The following is a 14,783-nucleotide window of genomic DNA, read 5'->3' on the forward strand; positions in this document are numbered from 1 at the left end:
TTCTCCAGGATATTCTGAAATCTTAAGTGACATCTTTTTGATCCTCATTTTTGTCTCGTCAGGATCCCACAATCCTTCTTACCTTGGTCCTGTTTAAAAACTGGACAGGATCAATCTTATTCACAAACTGGCTCTTTAAGATGACTGAATCCAGATGACCAGAGCTGTAAATGGGACTTCAGACACCCCCACAACCACTTCATATAAGTCTATCACATTCAGACTGACTGACTGACTGACTGCGTGCGTGCGTGCGTGCATGTGTGAACTCACTGCAGACTGGCTGCCTCGTGATGATGGTCTGCTGTCAGATGAAGGACAAAAGGTGTGGGAAGGATTGGGGACAAAGTGATATTTTTGTAAACTAACATCTTATTCCAACTTCTATTAATAATCAAAGCAGAATTTGATTTAAATATCAAACTTTATTTCCAGTTACTAACTCCACTGTTAAGTTTCATTTGGAAAGTGTCGAAATGTGTTTTCTACTGTTCAAGGGCAAATTTTCAATTGCTTACATTCTCAATAATACGTGATTTGTGATAGATAGATATAGCATAAATGTACATAACCTGTACATAAAAAGATGACTTTCAAAATGTGTCATGACATCAAAATTATAATTCATGCATGTCAACTTACTTTTCACGGTTTGGTGACGTCAACGACAATCTGGAGTTAGAGACAGGAGACAGAGACACATTTTATTTCACTGTAGAAACACCTCACAGCTCATTCAAACGTCATCTTCAGGACCAGAATTCTTGTCTTTATTTCATATTATTTGTGGATTGATGTTTATGGATGTAAACTAAATACTTGGTGAACTGTAACGCCTAGCCAACAGCTGCTTAAATGAACTTTAAACACTGACATTTAGTGGATCATATTTTCTTGAGGAATTTCTTTTTTAGGCAGCGAGTCAGTTTTTGAAGACACTAGTGAAATATAAATCAGTAGATTCTAATAATTATGTTGGTATCAAACATGATACAATAGATCACAGAGAAAGTGTCGCCCAAAAGTGTCTTTACTGTAAGGTAGTATTAATAATGATTCTCTCCTGGTGTATGAAGACAGCTTGTCATGTTTTGGTCTGTTTGTCTCTTCCCACGTGTGTCTGTTTGTTTCCCTGTCTGTCACTCCCTCTGTGTCTACTAATTATTCAATCAGTGTCCACAGGTGTGGCTCATCCAATCACCGGGTTATTTAAGCTGGCTTCTGCCAGGAAGTCAGCGCCAGATTATTGTTCATCTCCAGTGGTTGGTAGCTCTTCGTGTTACATCAAAAGAAAGATACCAAAAAACTATTTTATTCAAACTTCATTCAATCTTTTTTTATCAGCACTTGAATATCGGCCATTTTCACAAAAAAAAACAACATTCTGGACAAAAAGCTGAGAAAACAGCACTTTTGTAAAACACACTTATTTTCAAGAAAAAAATGTGATTTTGAGTTTACATTTGGATTCTTTTTACTTTCATTCGACAACTACAGTTATATTTTAAAATAAATAACTAAAATAAATAAAAATGATTACATAAAATTATAAATTTTCTTTGAATAGTGTAGCACTACAACATTTACAAACTATATTATACATTTTTCTTCCCTTATACACTCAGAAATACTTTGTTTTTACAAACACTTAAATATCATTATTATTTTCAATAATAAAACATTAGTTGAACAAAAACCTGATCAAGAGAGACAATTGTGTCTCCCAGGGAAGTGCCTTCTCCGCAACAGGGTTTCATGTTGTAACAGTACCCTGTGTCAGAATCGCAAAGGATGTAGGATTTGAACCCATATTTGACAGGTTTTTGGGGATTGTATACCCTGAACGCTAGCCGTCCACGCCACAGAAGCATACCCTCATCAATGCAAATGTTGGTGTTAGGTTGATACATTTGACTGAATTTAGATATAAGGTAATATAAGACAGGGCGGACTTTGTACAACCTGTCAGTGCTATTTGCTGGCCTTGATTCATAATCATTGGAGTGTAGAAATCTCCATATGATTTCAAACCGGTTGCGGGACATGACCTTGTTGAAGTAGGGGGTGACCAAAATGTCATCTGTAGACCAGTACATTTCAAGGTCAGGCTTACGAATGATATGATCAAGACCAGCAGCATCATCATTTAGATAGTCCAGGATTCTCAGTGAAAAGGAGTCTTTTGGCTGCCAGTTCATTTCTTTCCACATCAGATTACCTGGACCAGGACCTGAACCTGGCTGGTTTACAGACCCTCTTGCTTGGTCACCAGGTACTTGACCTCCACCACGCCCATAAGATCCACAGGTCCGACCTTTGCCTCTTTGCTGTGATCAACCTGTAAATAATTAGAAAGACATTTTTTTTATTCAACAGTGTGATGTGCACAAAGAGAGGAACGTTATTTTTCGGCCTCTTCATATCATATCTTACCTCTTTCACCTTGGGTAGTTCTGTATAAAGGACACCTGGGCCTTGAATCCCTGGATTCTGTGTGTAAAGTGACAGTAAAATGTCAAACAAATATTCATTTGGTAAATAGTTTGTGTACAAAATGAAAGCTAAATTATTTCTTTTTTTATCTTCTCTCACAAATTATCAGATGCTCTTGTCTTGTAGTATCTAATAATCATACTATCAAGTAACATACTATCAAACTAAATAATGTTATCATGACTCACCTCTTGCACCTACGTGTATGCCTGGACCTTGGAGACCGGGATCTTGGAGACCTGGACTCTGTGTCTGGAAATTACAATAAAAAGTCCGTCAAAAATTCGTTTGGTACATAGTTTATGTACAGAAATGAGAGATATGTTATTTCGACGTCACGTTATCAGATGCATATGCTATCACGGTGAATCAAAAAATAACGTGATCAAATCTTACCTCTTACACGTCCTGAGGGTCTGAATGTAGGTCCTGAATCCCTCCGCCGCTGCTGCCTTCATCCAGATCAGTTTCACGGAGGTCAAAAAATGAATTATCAGAGTCTGTATCGATAATTAACTCTGTAGCTTCAGCAGCTGAATATCTCCTTGCTGGCGCCGGCATGTTTGTACTGTTCAAGAGCTTTTATCTCATATATATGCGGCTAATGTTTACTTTTTGACACGCGTCAAACTCACATACAGACTGATAGAACACCGCCCGCTGGAAAATAAGGACGAAGAAAATGTTTGTTTTTATTCTCTCTACTTTCCCGCGGGTGGTCTTGTTTGTTGGTTTTTGACCCCACAGTCCTGTAACTTTTTCACAACATCCGTCAGAGCGCCCCCTATCGTATTACACTGAAAACACCAATTGACGGAAATTTCCATCAATGGCGGGTAACGGTTGGGTTCCAAATGACGGAAATTTCCGTCAATGGCGGGGAATGAGTTAAGCTGGGTGTCAAAGATGGTCTGAAAAGACAAAGAACAGAAAAGGTGCTCTGTTAACACAGGTTAAAATTACAGAAACATGTCACAGCTCGATCAGAGTAGTTTCAGGGTGGATTCTTTATCTGAATATGTTCAATATATAAGCATTAAATTGGGCCAATTAAATCCTCCTTGTTTCTGCATCTTCATTGGCTGTTCAGCCTGTCCATTAATATGGCACAACTCTGTTAATCAGGTGAGACATGATCAACGTACCTCTCTGCAGTTCAATTTTGGATCATTGCAGAAAATAGTCTCTGTGTCAAACACACGTTCCTGACGCTGTTTTGTTCAGCGGGATAATCTATACAGATGAACATCATTTGTATGACGTTTGAAGAGTTAATGCACCCGAGAGAAGTAAAAAGCGAACGTTATGCGCTAGCGAACTACACCGCGGTCGGTTTATAATGACGTCACAACCGTTATGCTTCATCGATCTAATCAGCGGATTTGACAAGATAGCTAAACGATAGTTTAACAAGTTGTTTATTAACCTAATATTTACAAGAGCACTGAAAAACAAGACTAGAGGCTGTAAAGAGGATTAGGGAGAGAGTTCCCGGCGTGATGACGCGTGACGTCTGTGACAACCACTGTAGTTTCAGTTAGCTACTCGTTAGCAACCGCCGTTTAAAGTTCACGTAAAAACTTTAAAATTCACAAGTGGGGTCATAGCTAACACAGTTTTTTTCGGCTAACAAAACGTCAACATCTCTTCAGCTTGTGTTAACCCCAGACCTTATTTCAGGCGTCTAAACACAAACCCATTCAAAATCAACATTTAAACTTTTAGAGTTAGGAACCCATGGCGCTAAAATACTAACTCACTTCCTGGTTTTAGGACTCAAAACTACACCAGTCTATAGGTCTTGTTTGAAATTCTTTAATTGTGTTTCTTACAGAATACACAGGGTAGTTGTGTGTATTTAGCAGTGTTTCTGTTGAGTCATTGGCAGCTAGCCACAAGCTAACTAGCTCAAAAGTAGAACATAACAACTATAATTTAAAATATTTCAGCTATCCCTTTAACACATAGTAAGAGTGGGTAATAGAGAATATGATGTCTCATTTCTAAAACCCATAATGTGTTTGTGTACCGTGAAAGTCTTAAATAGACGGATTTTCATTACTTACCGCACGAATATCCACAGAGGAGTGAGACTCTAACGCGCTCGCGCAGATGTCGTAGGCTCTGAGTGATGCGTTCAATGGCACTCGGAATAAAGGAATTCACTGACGTTGAGGCCATGCACACAGTTTTTTCGTTTTTTTATTATATATTTTTTTGCACAGAGATGATTTTAGAGATGTTTGAAAGTGTTTATTTAAAAGTTTGAAATTTACAAATTAAAGTTATCACATTGTAATTATATTTGTTAACATTTTAGCTGTCGACTTCTTTACTGCAATTTGCCCGCAATAGTTTCTTCCATCTAATTTTATCTGACTATCTTTCTAAAATAGGTTCATAATATTGTTACGAATATTGGTCAAGATTCAGATTGATCAGATCCAAGAGGAGTCTGACATTCCTCTGGAGAGGCCGGAGGCCCTCATCTTCACCCTCCACCAGATGTCTTCACACAACTCAACTTTATGATCCTCCTCTCTATCTGCTTTCGACAAGACCCTCAGTTTGAACCCTTCAAACCTGAAGTCATAAAGGCTATCGCATCCCATGTAAACATTTTCAAAGGGCTTCATTACGCAGAAGACATATGGAGCCACATTTTTCTTCCTTCTTTAATAAATCGTATTGACACTTGGAAAACACTTCTGCCACTAACCTCTGATTTGCAAGACAACTTAATCTCCCCCTAAGGAATGTCTGAACCCCGTTAAAATGAGGGGAGATCATATGCTCTCATTTTCAGATGTATATTAACCAATATGTATTTCTCATTTTCAGATGAACAATCTTTCTAAGGACATTTCAACTAATGCTGTCTTTCAAACCAGACTCAGATCGGACACTCTATCACGAAGTTATTAAACAATTGGGTTATCGTTTGAAGTCACTGCCTCTTTTCAAAGATTGTCATGGAGCACCAGTGCCATCTAGTGGTTCTTTTAAATCAATGTTTTATTCAACAGGCAAGACATCAATTCTACGCTTGAAAATTTTTGCATTCATGGTTTGATGTTACGTTTCGTTTCAGTTTCATGTCTGTACATGTTTCATTGTTTACGTAGAATTAAGAACTCTGGTATGGTGTTTTGGTTTACGTTAGTTTAGGTTCAGAACTTTAGAGTCATGTTTCAGCCCGCCCAGAGACACATCATCCTGAAGGGGCGTGATATCCTCAACACTCTATTAAAAAGGCCGTGCAGCCGTCATATCTTCGGCTGGTCCCGTAATTTCGCTTTTAACTTTGTGGAATTTGTAAGTTTTCTTTTGTTCTACACTCTGACTTTTGTTCGAGATAAATGATTTTTGGACTTAGTACTTCTTGTTTGCTTCAATTGAAAGTTTTATCACTTCTGGACGATAATTTTTGGATTTCTCTTTTCAACAAAGACTTGAATGATTCGTCATCTGAATTAAACTGAATTGGCCATTTCAGTTTAAGCAGAGAATTGACGAACGTTTATCAATATTTTTTTTGACATTCATCCGAGCTAGGAAAAGCTGACGGAACGCACCACGACACTTCTGGGTTCATCGCTAAATCGACTCCGACCTGTTCACTAAGGTGGACCACGGGCTGTAAAACTGGACAGAATCTTCTCAGAAATCCCTTCTCCAAATTACAGTACCACTGGGCGGACTCGTTTTTCAGCGAATACAGTAAGATATTCAACAGTTGGTTGTTACTCAGAAACAAGTGTCGAGAGTGTCCTTCGTTTGAAAATTTCCCCTGGCTCTATCCACCGTAATATAGTTCCACCCTCTTCTTTTATAATTTTTATTTTTTTTGTTTTCGTTCAATAAAATTCTGATCCGAATCTAGTTAATAGTTTTGGTTAGACAGACGTAAACAACACCATACTGAATTGAATAAAGAAATAGTATCGGTTACCTCTGGTTTTACATATATATATCCGATGCTCCTTTAAGATCGTTCATTTCTTTGTTCATCCTTATTCATTAAAAATAATCACGTATAAAATTCAAAGGTGTGTTCGTGTTTGATTCAGTGGTTGAACGTTTTGAGAATTCATATACTTAGAATGAGACTGGTTAGAAATAATAAATCCCTGAATTTATGGTTTTTATAAGAAATAAATTTATAAATTTTTTTATATCTAATAATTTTATTGATTTCCAAAATTAATAAAAATTGTTCCTGGTGAGCCAGGTGGTGCCCTTCTTCTTACGAGGTTTGTTAATCCATTTAACACAATATAAATGGTAGTTTTCCGTGACAATATGTATAATCTGTTAGACATATGTTATATGATCAGAGATTATTCAACAGTGTGACTGAACAAAAACAAAGTAAGAACGAGGAACAGCAGATCGAAAGTGTAGAAGGAATAATGCATAGGAGGTATATTACTTACTCAACGGAAACCATAAATAAGTTAAAATGTCATGAAAATATGTTTTTTAAAACCGTCCCCCACAAGGCAACCCGGCCCGCGGGAAGTGAGTTTTGACGAAATATAAAGTACAAGTGGGTCACGAACCCGGACCCGTTGGGCAACAACGTGTAATGCTACCTCTCAGCCGACTGCGTTAATGAATAATACATTGTCGTTGCGATATAGATAACAGATACTGAAGCGGCTGAAGCCATCGAAAACGCACGTCTGTCAGTTAAACGTACACACGTCACATGCTAAGGTTTTGTTGTCAGTGGGCAAACATCAGAATCAGCGTTATTGACCAAGTATGTTGTCCACCACCAAAGTAATTAAAAGTATGCATTTCGACACACACACACACACACACACACACACACACACACACACACACACACACACACGCCTATAAGCACACTTTACCATGTTGCTGTCCATGGTGCTGAAAGTTGGTAAATTGTATAAAGCACTTTTCAGCACCTGGTGGTTGCTCAGCTTCCTCCATGTGTTCAAATCATCCATGTTACATTTTATTTAATGCATTGACTGCATGTTATTGATTGATCATTGTGTCGAGAGAGAGAGAGAGAGAGAGAAAATAGGCTATTTTTTATTACATGGTTGTAGTTAATAATTTGATTTTCATTGTCCAAGTGAAACGTATTTATTTTTTAACAAATAACATATATGCACATTTTAACAAACAACTAACCAAACAAGACAACATAAACATCATAAAAAAAAACATTTTTTCTACTCCCCATTTATCTTCTGTCCTACCCTCTCCCCTATATCTTCTTGAAAACACTGGGAACACATTACTAAAAACATAAAACAAAACCCAATATGATGACTCCTTTAATCTTCCTCCTTCTTTTCCCACTCTTCATCCTTCTTCTCCTCCTCCTCCCCCTTTTTCCCCTGTCCCTCCTCAACACCTACGGGTTTTACCATTTTAACAATATCCTCCTTGACCTGAATGTGGATTGGGAAGGGTAGCGTTTTGAGATGAACTGATAGTTCATCCCACATCTCTGTTTTTATCAGAGGCATCTCATCACTCTCCAGCAGGAGATGGAGCCAGCCAGGTTTGCCCTCCACTTCTCCAGCCCCCAGGCAATTAACAATGCCGTCGGTGCAGGTGTCCTGGTGGCAAGAAACTAACATGAGTCAAACTGCTGAATACAGTGATTGGTGCAATAATGAAACCATCATTCTTATGGCTAGCTATTAAAACAAAAAAAAAAAAAAAAAAACCCAACCATTTACAGTTATTTTTTCAGACTGAATTTAGACTGCCTTACCAATTTTAAACGATAAATGTCGTTTACATATCCCTCCTTGAATTTCAATTGTACACAAATCTTAAAATGTACAGTTTTTTGTTTGAATCTCTGCATTTATATTTGCACTTTAGAAACATTCCTTACCTGTAACTGTGACTAGTTTAACTCTTTCCCCGCCAGAGAATTCTAGAATGTTTGCCAGCCAGCGCCAGCCTTTTTCACCATTTTCACCAATCTTTCAAGACTCACAGAATATTTTGTTCTTTGAATATGTAAATATTGAATACATCAAAAGAAAGATCAGAGCCTCTGCTTTCATATACAAAAAACTATTTTATTCAAACTTCATTCAATCTTTTTTTATCAGCACTTGAATATCGGCCATTTTCACAAAAAAACCACATTCCGGACAAAAAGCTGAGAAAACAGCACTTTTGTAAAACACATTTATTTATTTTCAAGAAAAAAAAGTGATTTTGAGTTTACATTTGGATTCTTTTTACTTTCATTTGCCAACTACAGTTATATTTTAAAATAAATAACTAAAATAAATAAAAATGATTACATAAAATTATTAATTTTCTTTGAATAGTGTAGCACTACAACATTTACAAACTATATTATACATTTTTCTTCTCTTATACACTCAGAAATACTTTGTTTTTACAAACACTTAAATATCATTATTATTTTCAATAATAAAACATTAGTTGAACAAAAACCTGATCAAGAGAGACAACCGTGTCTCCCAGGGAAGTGCCTTCTCCGCAATAGGGTTTCATGTTGTAACAGTACTCTGTGTCAGAATCGCAAAGGATGTAGGATTTGAACCCATATTTGACAGGTTTTTGGGGATTGTATACCCTGAACGCTAGCCGTCCACGCCACAGAAGCATACCCTCATCAATGCAAATGTTGGTGTTAGGTTGATACATTTGACTGAATTTAGATATAAGGTAATATAAGACAGGGCGGACTTTGTACAACCTGTCAGTGCTATTTGCTGGCCTTGATTCATAATCATTGGAGTGTAGAAATCTCCATATGATTTCAAACCGGTTGCGGGACATGACCTTGTTGAAGTAGGGGGTGACCAAAATGTCATCTGTAGACCAATACATTTCAAGGTCAGGCTTACGAATGATATGATCAAGAGCAGCAGCATCATTTAGAGGTCCAGGATTCTCAGTGAAAAGGAAAGTCTTTTGGCTGCCAGTTCATTTCTTTCCACATCAGATTACCTGGACCAGGACCTGCACCTGGCTGGTTTACAGACCCTCTTGCTTGGTCACCAGGTACTTGACCTCCACCACACCCATAAGATCCACAGGTCCGACCTCTGCCTCTTTGCTGTGTTCGACCTGTAAATAATTAGAAAGACATTTTTTTTATTCAACAGTGTGATGTGCACAAAGAGAGAAACGTTATTTTTCGGCCTCTTCATATCACATCTTACCTTTTTCACCTTGAGTAGTTCTGTGTAAAGGACACCTGGGCCTTGAATCCCTGGACTCTGTGTGTAAAATGACAGTAAAATGTCAAACAAATATTCATTTGGTAAATAGTTTGTGTACAAAATGAAAGCTAAATTATTTCTTTTTTTATCTTCTCTCACAAGTTAGCAGATGCTCTTGTCTTGTAGTATCTAATAATCATACAATCCAAGTAACATACTATCAAACTAAATAAAATATGTTATCATGACTCACCTCTTGCACCTACGTGTATGTCTGGACCTTGGAGACCTGGATCTTGGAGACCTGGACTCTGTGTCTGGAAATTACAATAAAATGTCCGTCAAAATTTCGTTTTGTACATAGTTTATGTACAAAACTGAGAGATATGTTATTTCGACGTCACGTTATCTCATGAATTATCAGATGCATATGCTATCATGGTGAATCAAAAAATAACGTGATCATATCTTACCTCTGACACGTCCTGAATCCCTCCATTCACTGTCGCCGCTGCTGTCTTCATCCAGATCAGTTTCACGGAGGTCAAAAAATGAATTATCAGAGTCTGTATCGATAATTAACTCTGTAGTTTCCGCAGCCGAATATCTCCTTGCTGGCGCCGGCATGTTTGTACTGTTCAAGAGCTTTTATCTCATATCTATACGGCTAATGTTGACTTTTTGACGCGCGTCAAACTCACATACAGACTGATAGAACTCCGCCCGCTGGAAAATAAGGACTAAGAAAATGTTTATTTTTTTTCTCTCTACTTTCCCGCGGGTGGTCTTGTTTGTTGGTTTTTGACCCCACAGTCCTGTAACTTTTTCACAATGTCCGCCAGAGCGCCCCCTATCGTATTACACTGAAAACACCAATTGACGGAATATTCCGTCAATGGCGGGGAACGGTTGGGTTCCAAATGACGGAATATTCCGTCAATGGCGGAGAATGAGTTAAGATACCAGATTCGGTAAGAAAAGAACAACCAGGAATACCAGTTTATTGTGCTGCAGACCTCGTCTGTTTTCTAACTGAAGTCAGCAAACAAGCGGGTGAAACGGGACATGAGCAAAGAGCAGAGCAATGTAGTGTTAGCTACATTTTCTCCTATTAAAATCAATAGCTAGCTGAGAGACTTCATAGAAACGTACCTGCAATGTCGTATATTGCGTAGACACCGTCATTCCCCTTTAAATGACTTAAAGTCATCATGGACCAAACTGCCACTGGCAAGATGGCGACGTCTCTCCATAATGTGACATTCATCCTGGAGTTTTCCTTAAATGATTAGATAAAACATTGAACATCGACAATGCACAGATCTATGTATCAACACATTTCTGTTTGTTGTACTGACCTCTACCACCTTCCCACTCAAAGTGAACAGCCCCTGCAGCCCACTCACTTCGCTTATTGCCCTCTGGGGACTCAGGGGCATGAGCCGTTGCTGCCCCTGTGCCTGCAATTCCTCTGGGATGTTGAGAGGTGCACTCTTGAAGAGCCGTGTTTCACTTGTAATTCCAATGCCATGGGGAGGAGCGGACCCAGTCAAGCGATATCCACGAAGGATGTATCCCTGCCCCAACTCAAATTTCAGTGGTACTGACTCAAATAGTGTGGTTTTTTTCACTATTTTTCCATCAGTGATGGTGACCACCCTGTTTTCTTTTTTTATCAAGGGTACGATGTCCTCTCCCTCAAAATTCCATTTTATGGTCCTCTCCTGCACATTTTGGCCAATGAACGCAATGTGAAGCAGGGGGGGTTTGTAATAAGTTGGATGCGTCTTATTGCAGACTTCGTTTATTCGTTTGTCTAAAAGAGAAAAAAAAGCAAATACATTTTGTTAAAAACGATACACTCAAATATATACTGTAGTATTACCAATAATAATAAAAGTGGCAATCATTTATGTCATTTTAATTATCTATAATTATCTTTGTACATAAAATATATACAGTATCATTAAAATGATGTCAAAAATAAAATTCAGAAAATAATTAAAACAAAAATTAATTATAATTAATATTTTAATTTAACGCACATCTATACTGTTATTATATTTTAACATACTATTATCTAACCCATCCCTTTCTTTTCACACCTCACCCATTTTGTAAATTCTTCAAGACTCATTCACAGCAGCCTTGCGGTTAGCATTTGTTTTTTTTCTGGGGGGGGGGGGGGGTGATTGGCCAAAGCTACTGTTATTATGCAACATCATTATTTAGCAGTACCCCAGGGCCTTGTCCTCATGTGATCGGTTGAAGCTACTGTACTTTGTGAGACAGTCATTTGCTGAGACCATGTAATTAGTCAATAGCTGTGAAGATAACCTCCACACAGATGGATATGACCTTGAATCAACTCTTTGTTAATATGCTAGCTTGTCTATGTATTTCCACATTTACTCATTCATAATACAATCCTCTATGTTACATAAATGTGGCAATTAATATAAATAGTTAATATATTGAGCTGTTATTGAAATATTGTAAAATCAAACCAGTGTTGAGTGAAGTCAAAAGAGTGGCAACTTGCTTAATATCAGCTTTAAGTTCTAACATTATTTTCTTGGGTTTTTCTCGACATAAATATTACATATCTTAATCTGTATTATATTCTTCCCAATGAATATGCAATAATATATACACATCAGACAGTATGCTAACATTTAAGTATAAAGGCTATAATTAGAAATTTTTGTTCTTACCATTGTTCCTGGGTTGAAGGATGATCAAAGACTGACAGGTGCCTTTCAGCAGTTGAGAGCAGGACAGACCGTTTGTACACGATTGGTCAAAGTTTATGTTGCTATGTGAAAATTGTTTGTCAAGACAATGAAAGTAGCCAATCAATAGACTATATGAAAACCCATTATATTTCAAAGCACATTTTAGTTTTTGATGTTACCCACTCCACCAAAACATTCCACCGGACACACACACAACTGTTAAAAACTTCACACAACAGTTGGGGTCCCAGTCAAAGTTATGAGGCTTTGAAGGAGGTTGAACAGTTTAACATTTCTCCGTTCATCTGAATTGGGATTCATTTTGTAGAGACTTAGCAGAAGAGCTAGTGTGAAGTGTGTGTGAGACATTTGAAGTAATATTTAAAAAACTCTACAAGCCAGTAGCACAGTGGCGGCGTGCGCCACCACATGCATATAGGGCACACAGGTGGCCAGGGTTCAACTCCCACACGTCTACCCCCTCTCTCTCCCTCATTTAAAAAAAAATCCACTTTCTCTCCAAATGCAAGCCTGAAATTAATTTAACAAACAAAAGTAATTGCAGTATTACTTTCATGTATTTTTAAAATGACAAGAAAAATAAGACCACACTTGGGTTGTATAGCCTAATAGTCCCCTCTCTGTAAGTTTTGGCTGCGTGTGTGTGTGAGACACATAAAGTGTTGTTGGAAAAAAAGCTGTCTATTTCATCCTTTACCTAAATGTTGTAAATAGAAATCTGACTCCTTTAAATAATAACCTTTCAGGTTAACAGAGTTTATTAACCCGATGAATCAAGAATACAAGTTAGTCTCTGGGTTCAACACTACGTGTCCCTGACCACAGACAGATACCTGGTCAGTTCATGAAGTCTGAGCCCCGACTATCTTTCCCTGAACCCTTTTATACACTAGACAGAGAATATAACCAAATAATGCATTCAAGAATGTGCGGTTTCCTTCCTCCGATTGGGCAGCTTTCCAAATTTTGTGTTTCCTGATGTTTGGTTCCCCTTCTCTCATTCACTGTAAATGTTGATAGCTTTCCTGACTTACATACATGAGTTAAATTTACTCAGTTACCAATAATGGGCACTTCTTACTAGTTTTACTTTAGTAATAGTTAATTGCAGGGTGAATTATTCACTTTACTCATTGCTGTGAGTGACGTTGACTTAAAACATCCAAGTAGCAACAATGGAAGCAATAACGTTACTTCACCAGTGAGAGGCAGCATTATACTAAACCGTGCTTAGTCTGCTGGAAAGAAGAAGAAGAAGAAGTTCGGGTCTAAGCATGCGCAGTGGCCAATTTTCACTTCGCGGCATGTGCAGAGGTCAGAGGTCCTAGGCGCGGACTCAGTGGCACAGGAGTGAAGGAGAGGGGTTGACTGCACCATATTGTCAAGACACATTGTATGTGTGGAAGAATAATAAGGTAAGTTATCAAGCAAGCAATATTTGTGCCTGAAATTGTTTGTGACTGCCGCCAATGATAGCTAGCTTTAGCTAACGTTTGCTAAACGTTTCTCAGCTAACACATAGCTATCAGGCACCTGTTTGGCGGTGGAGAATAGTTTGTCCGCTCCGTTTCATCTGAAAATCTATTTTTACATTACCAAAAGGAGCGGGGAAAGTGCCTAGGTGGAAATATTATCGCCATGACCCTTATGTTTTAGTAGCGTGGTTACATATAGAATTTTTTTTGTTATCTACGCGCTAAACGTCCTGTACTGAGCGGTTTGGTACAATACACATTCGGTTATACTTCTAGTCCTCTGTTCACAGATGTAGATATTCCATCAAAAATCTACCATTAACAGCTAAAATAATTTGACACTAACAATGTCTAAACTGTATTACTGATCAAGTTATTTTCATTTAAAAAATGTGCATCTCTTAAAGATTAGAAATTTCAAAATGGTCTTGAACTTTTGAGCACTGTGTGTGTGCGTTTATGTATTTATGTTATGGCTTAAACAATTCCTCAAGTAATTCGAGTTTTCGTTTAAATAATAATGAAAAAAACTATCCAGCTCGCTGTGTTTTGCACATAGAGGTGGGTACTGAAATGCGGTATTAAACTGCTGAATCATTAAAGACCAGAGTATTGATAAGCTCCGACATTTAATTTTTGATATAATTTATTATCACATTTACGTGCTTTTGAGTTGTGCTTCAGTGGTGGAGGGTCTCTGGCAGTGACAAATTTGTCTGAGCTAAATGATGTTTTCCCCTTATCCTCCTACCGAGTGAAAGGCAATGTGTATGTGACACTAAAGCGTTACATATTGTGCTGAGTGACAGTATGTTGAATGGGCCCTAAACTGATTTCCCTTTTTCTAGGACAATGGAAAC

General features: G+C 37.8%; 1 protein-coding gene across 1 annotated transcript in view; it reads right to left on the minus strand.

The window, feature by feature from the left end:
- Nucleotides 1–11,444, minus strand: part of LOC306827184 (uncharacterized protein) — a gene marked incomplete at its 3' end in the record, with an annotated part of 31,939 nt that extends 20,495 nt beyond the window's left edge. Inside the window, exon 1 of the mRNA XM_079348853.1 lies at nt 11,051–11,444. Coding sequence (XP_079204979.1) covers nt 11,051–11,131 — 81 coding nt within the window. The 5' untranslated portion in view covers nt 11,132–11,444. The remainder of the gene's footprint in view (nt 1–11,050) is intronic.
- Between the last annotated feature and the right edge of the window lie 3,339 nt (nt 11,445–14,783).

This window comes from Symphodus melops, assembly GCF_947650265.1.
Source record: "Symphodus melops genome assembly, chromosome: 7".
Lineage (NCBI taxonomy): Eukaryota > Metazoa > Chordata > Actinopteri > Labriformes > Labridae > Symphodus > Symphodus melops.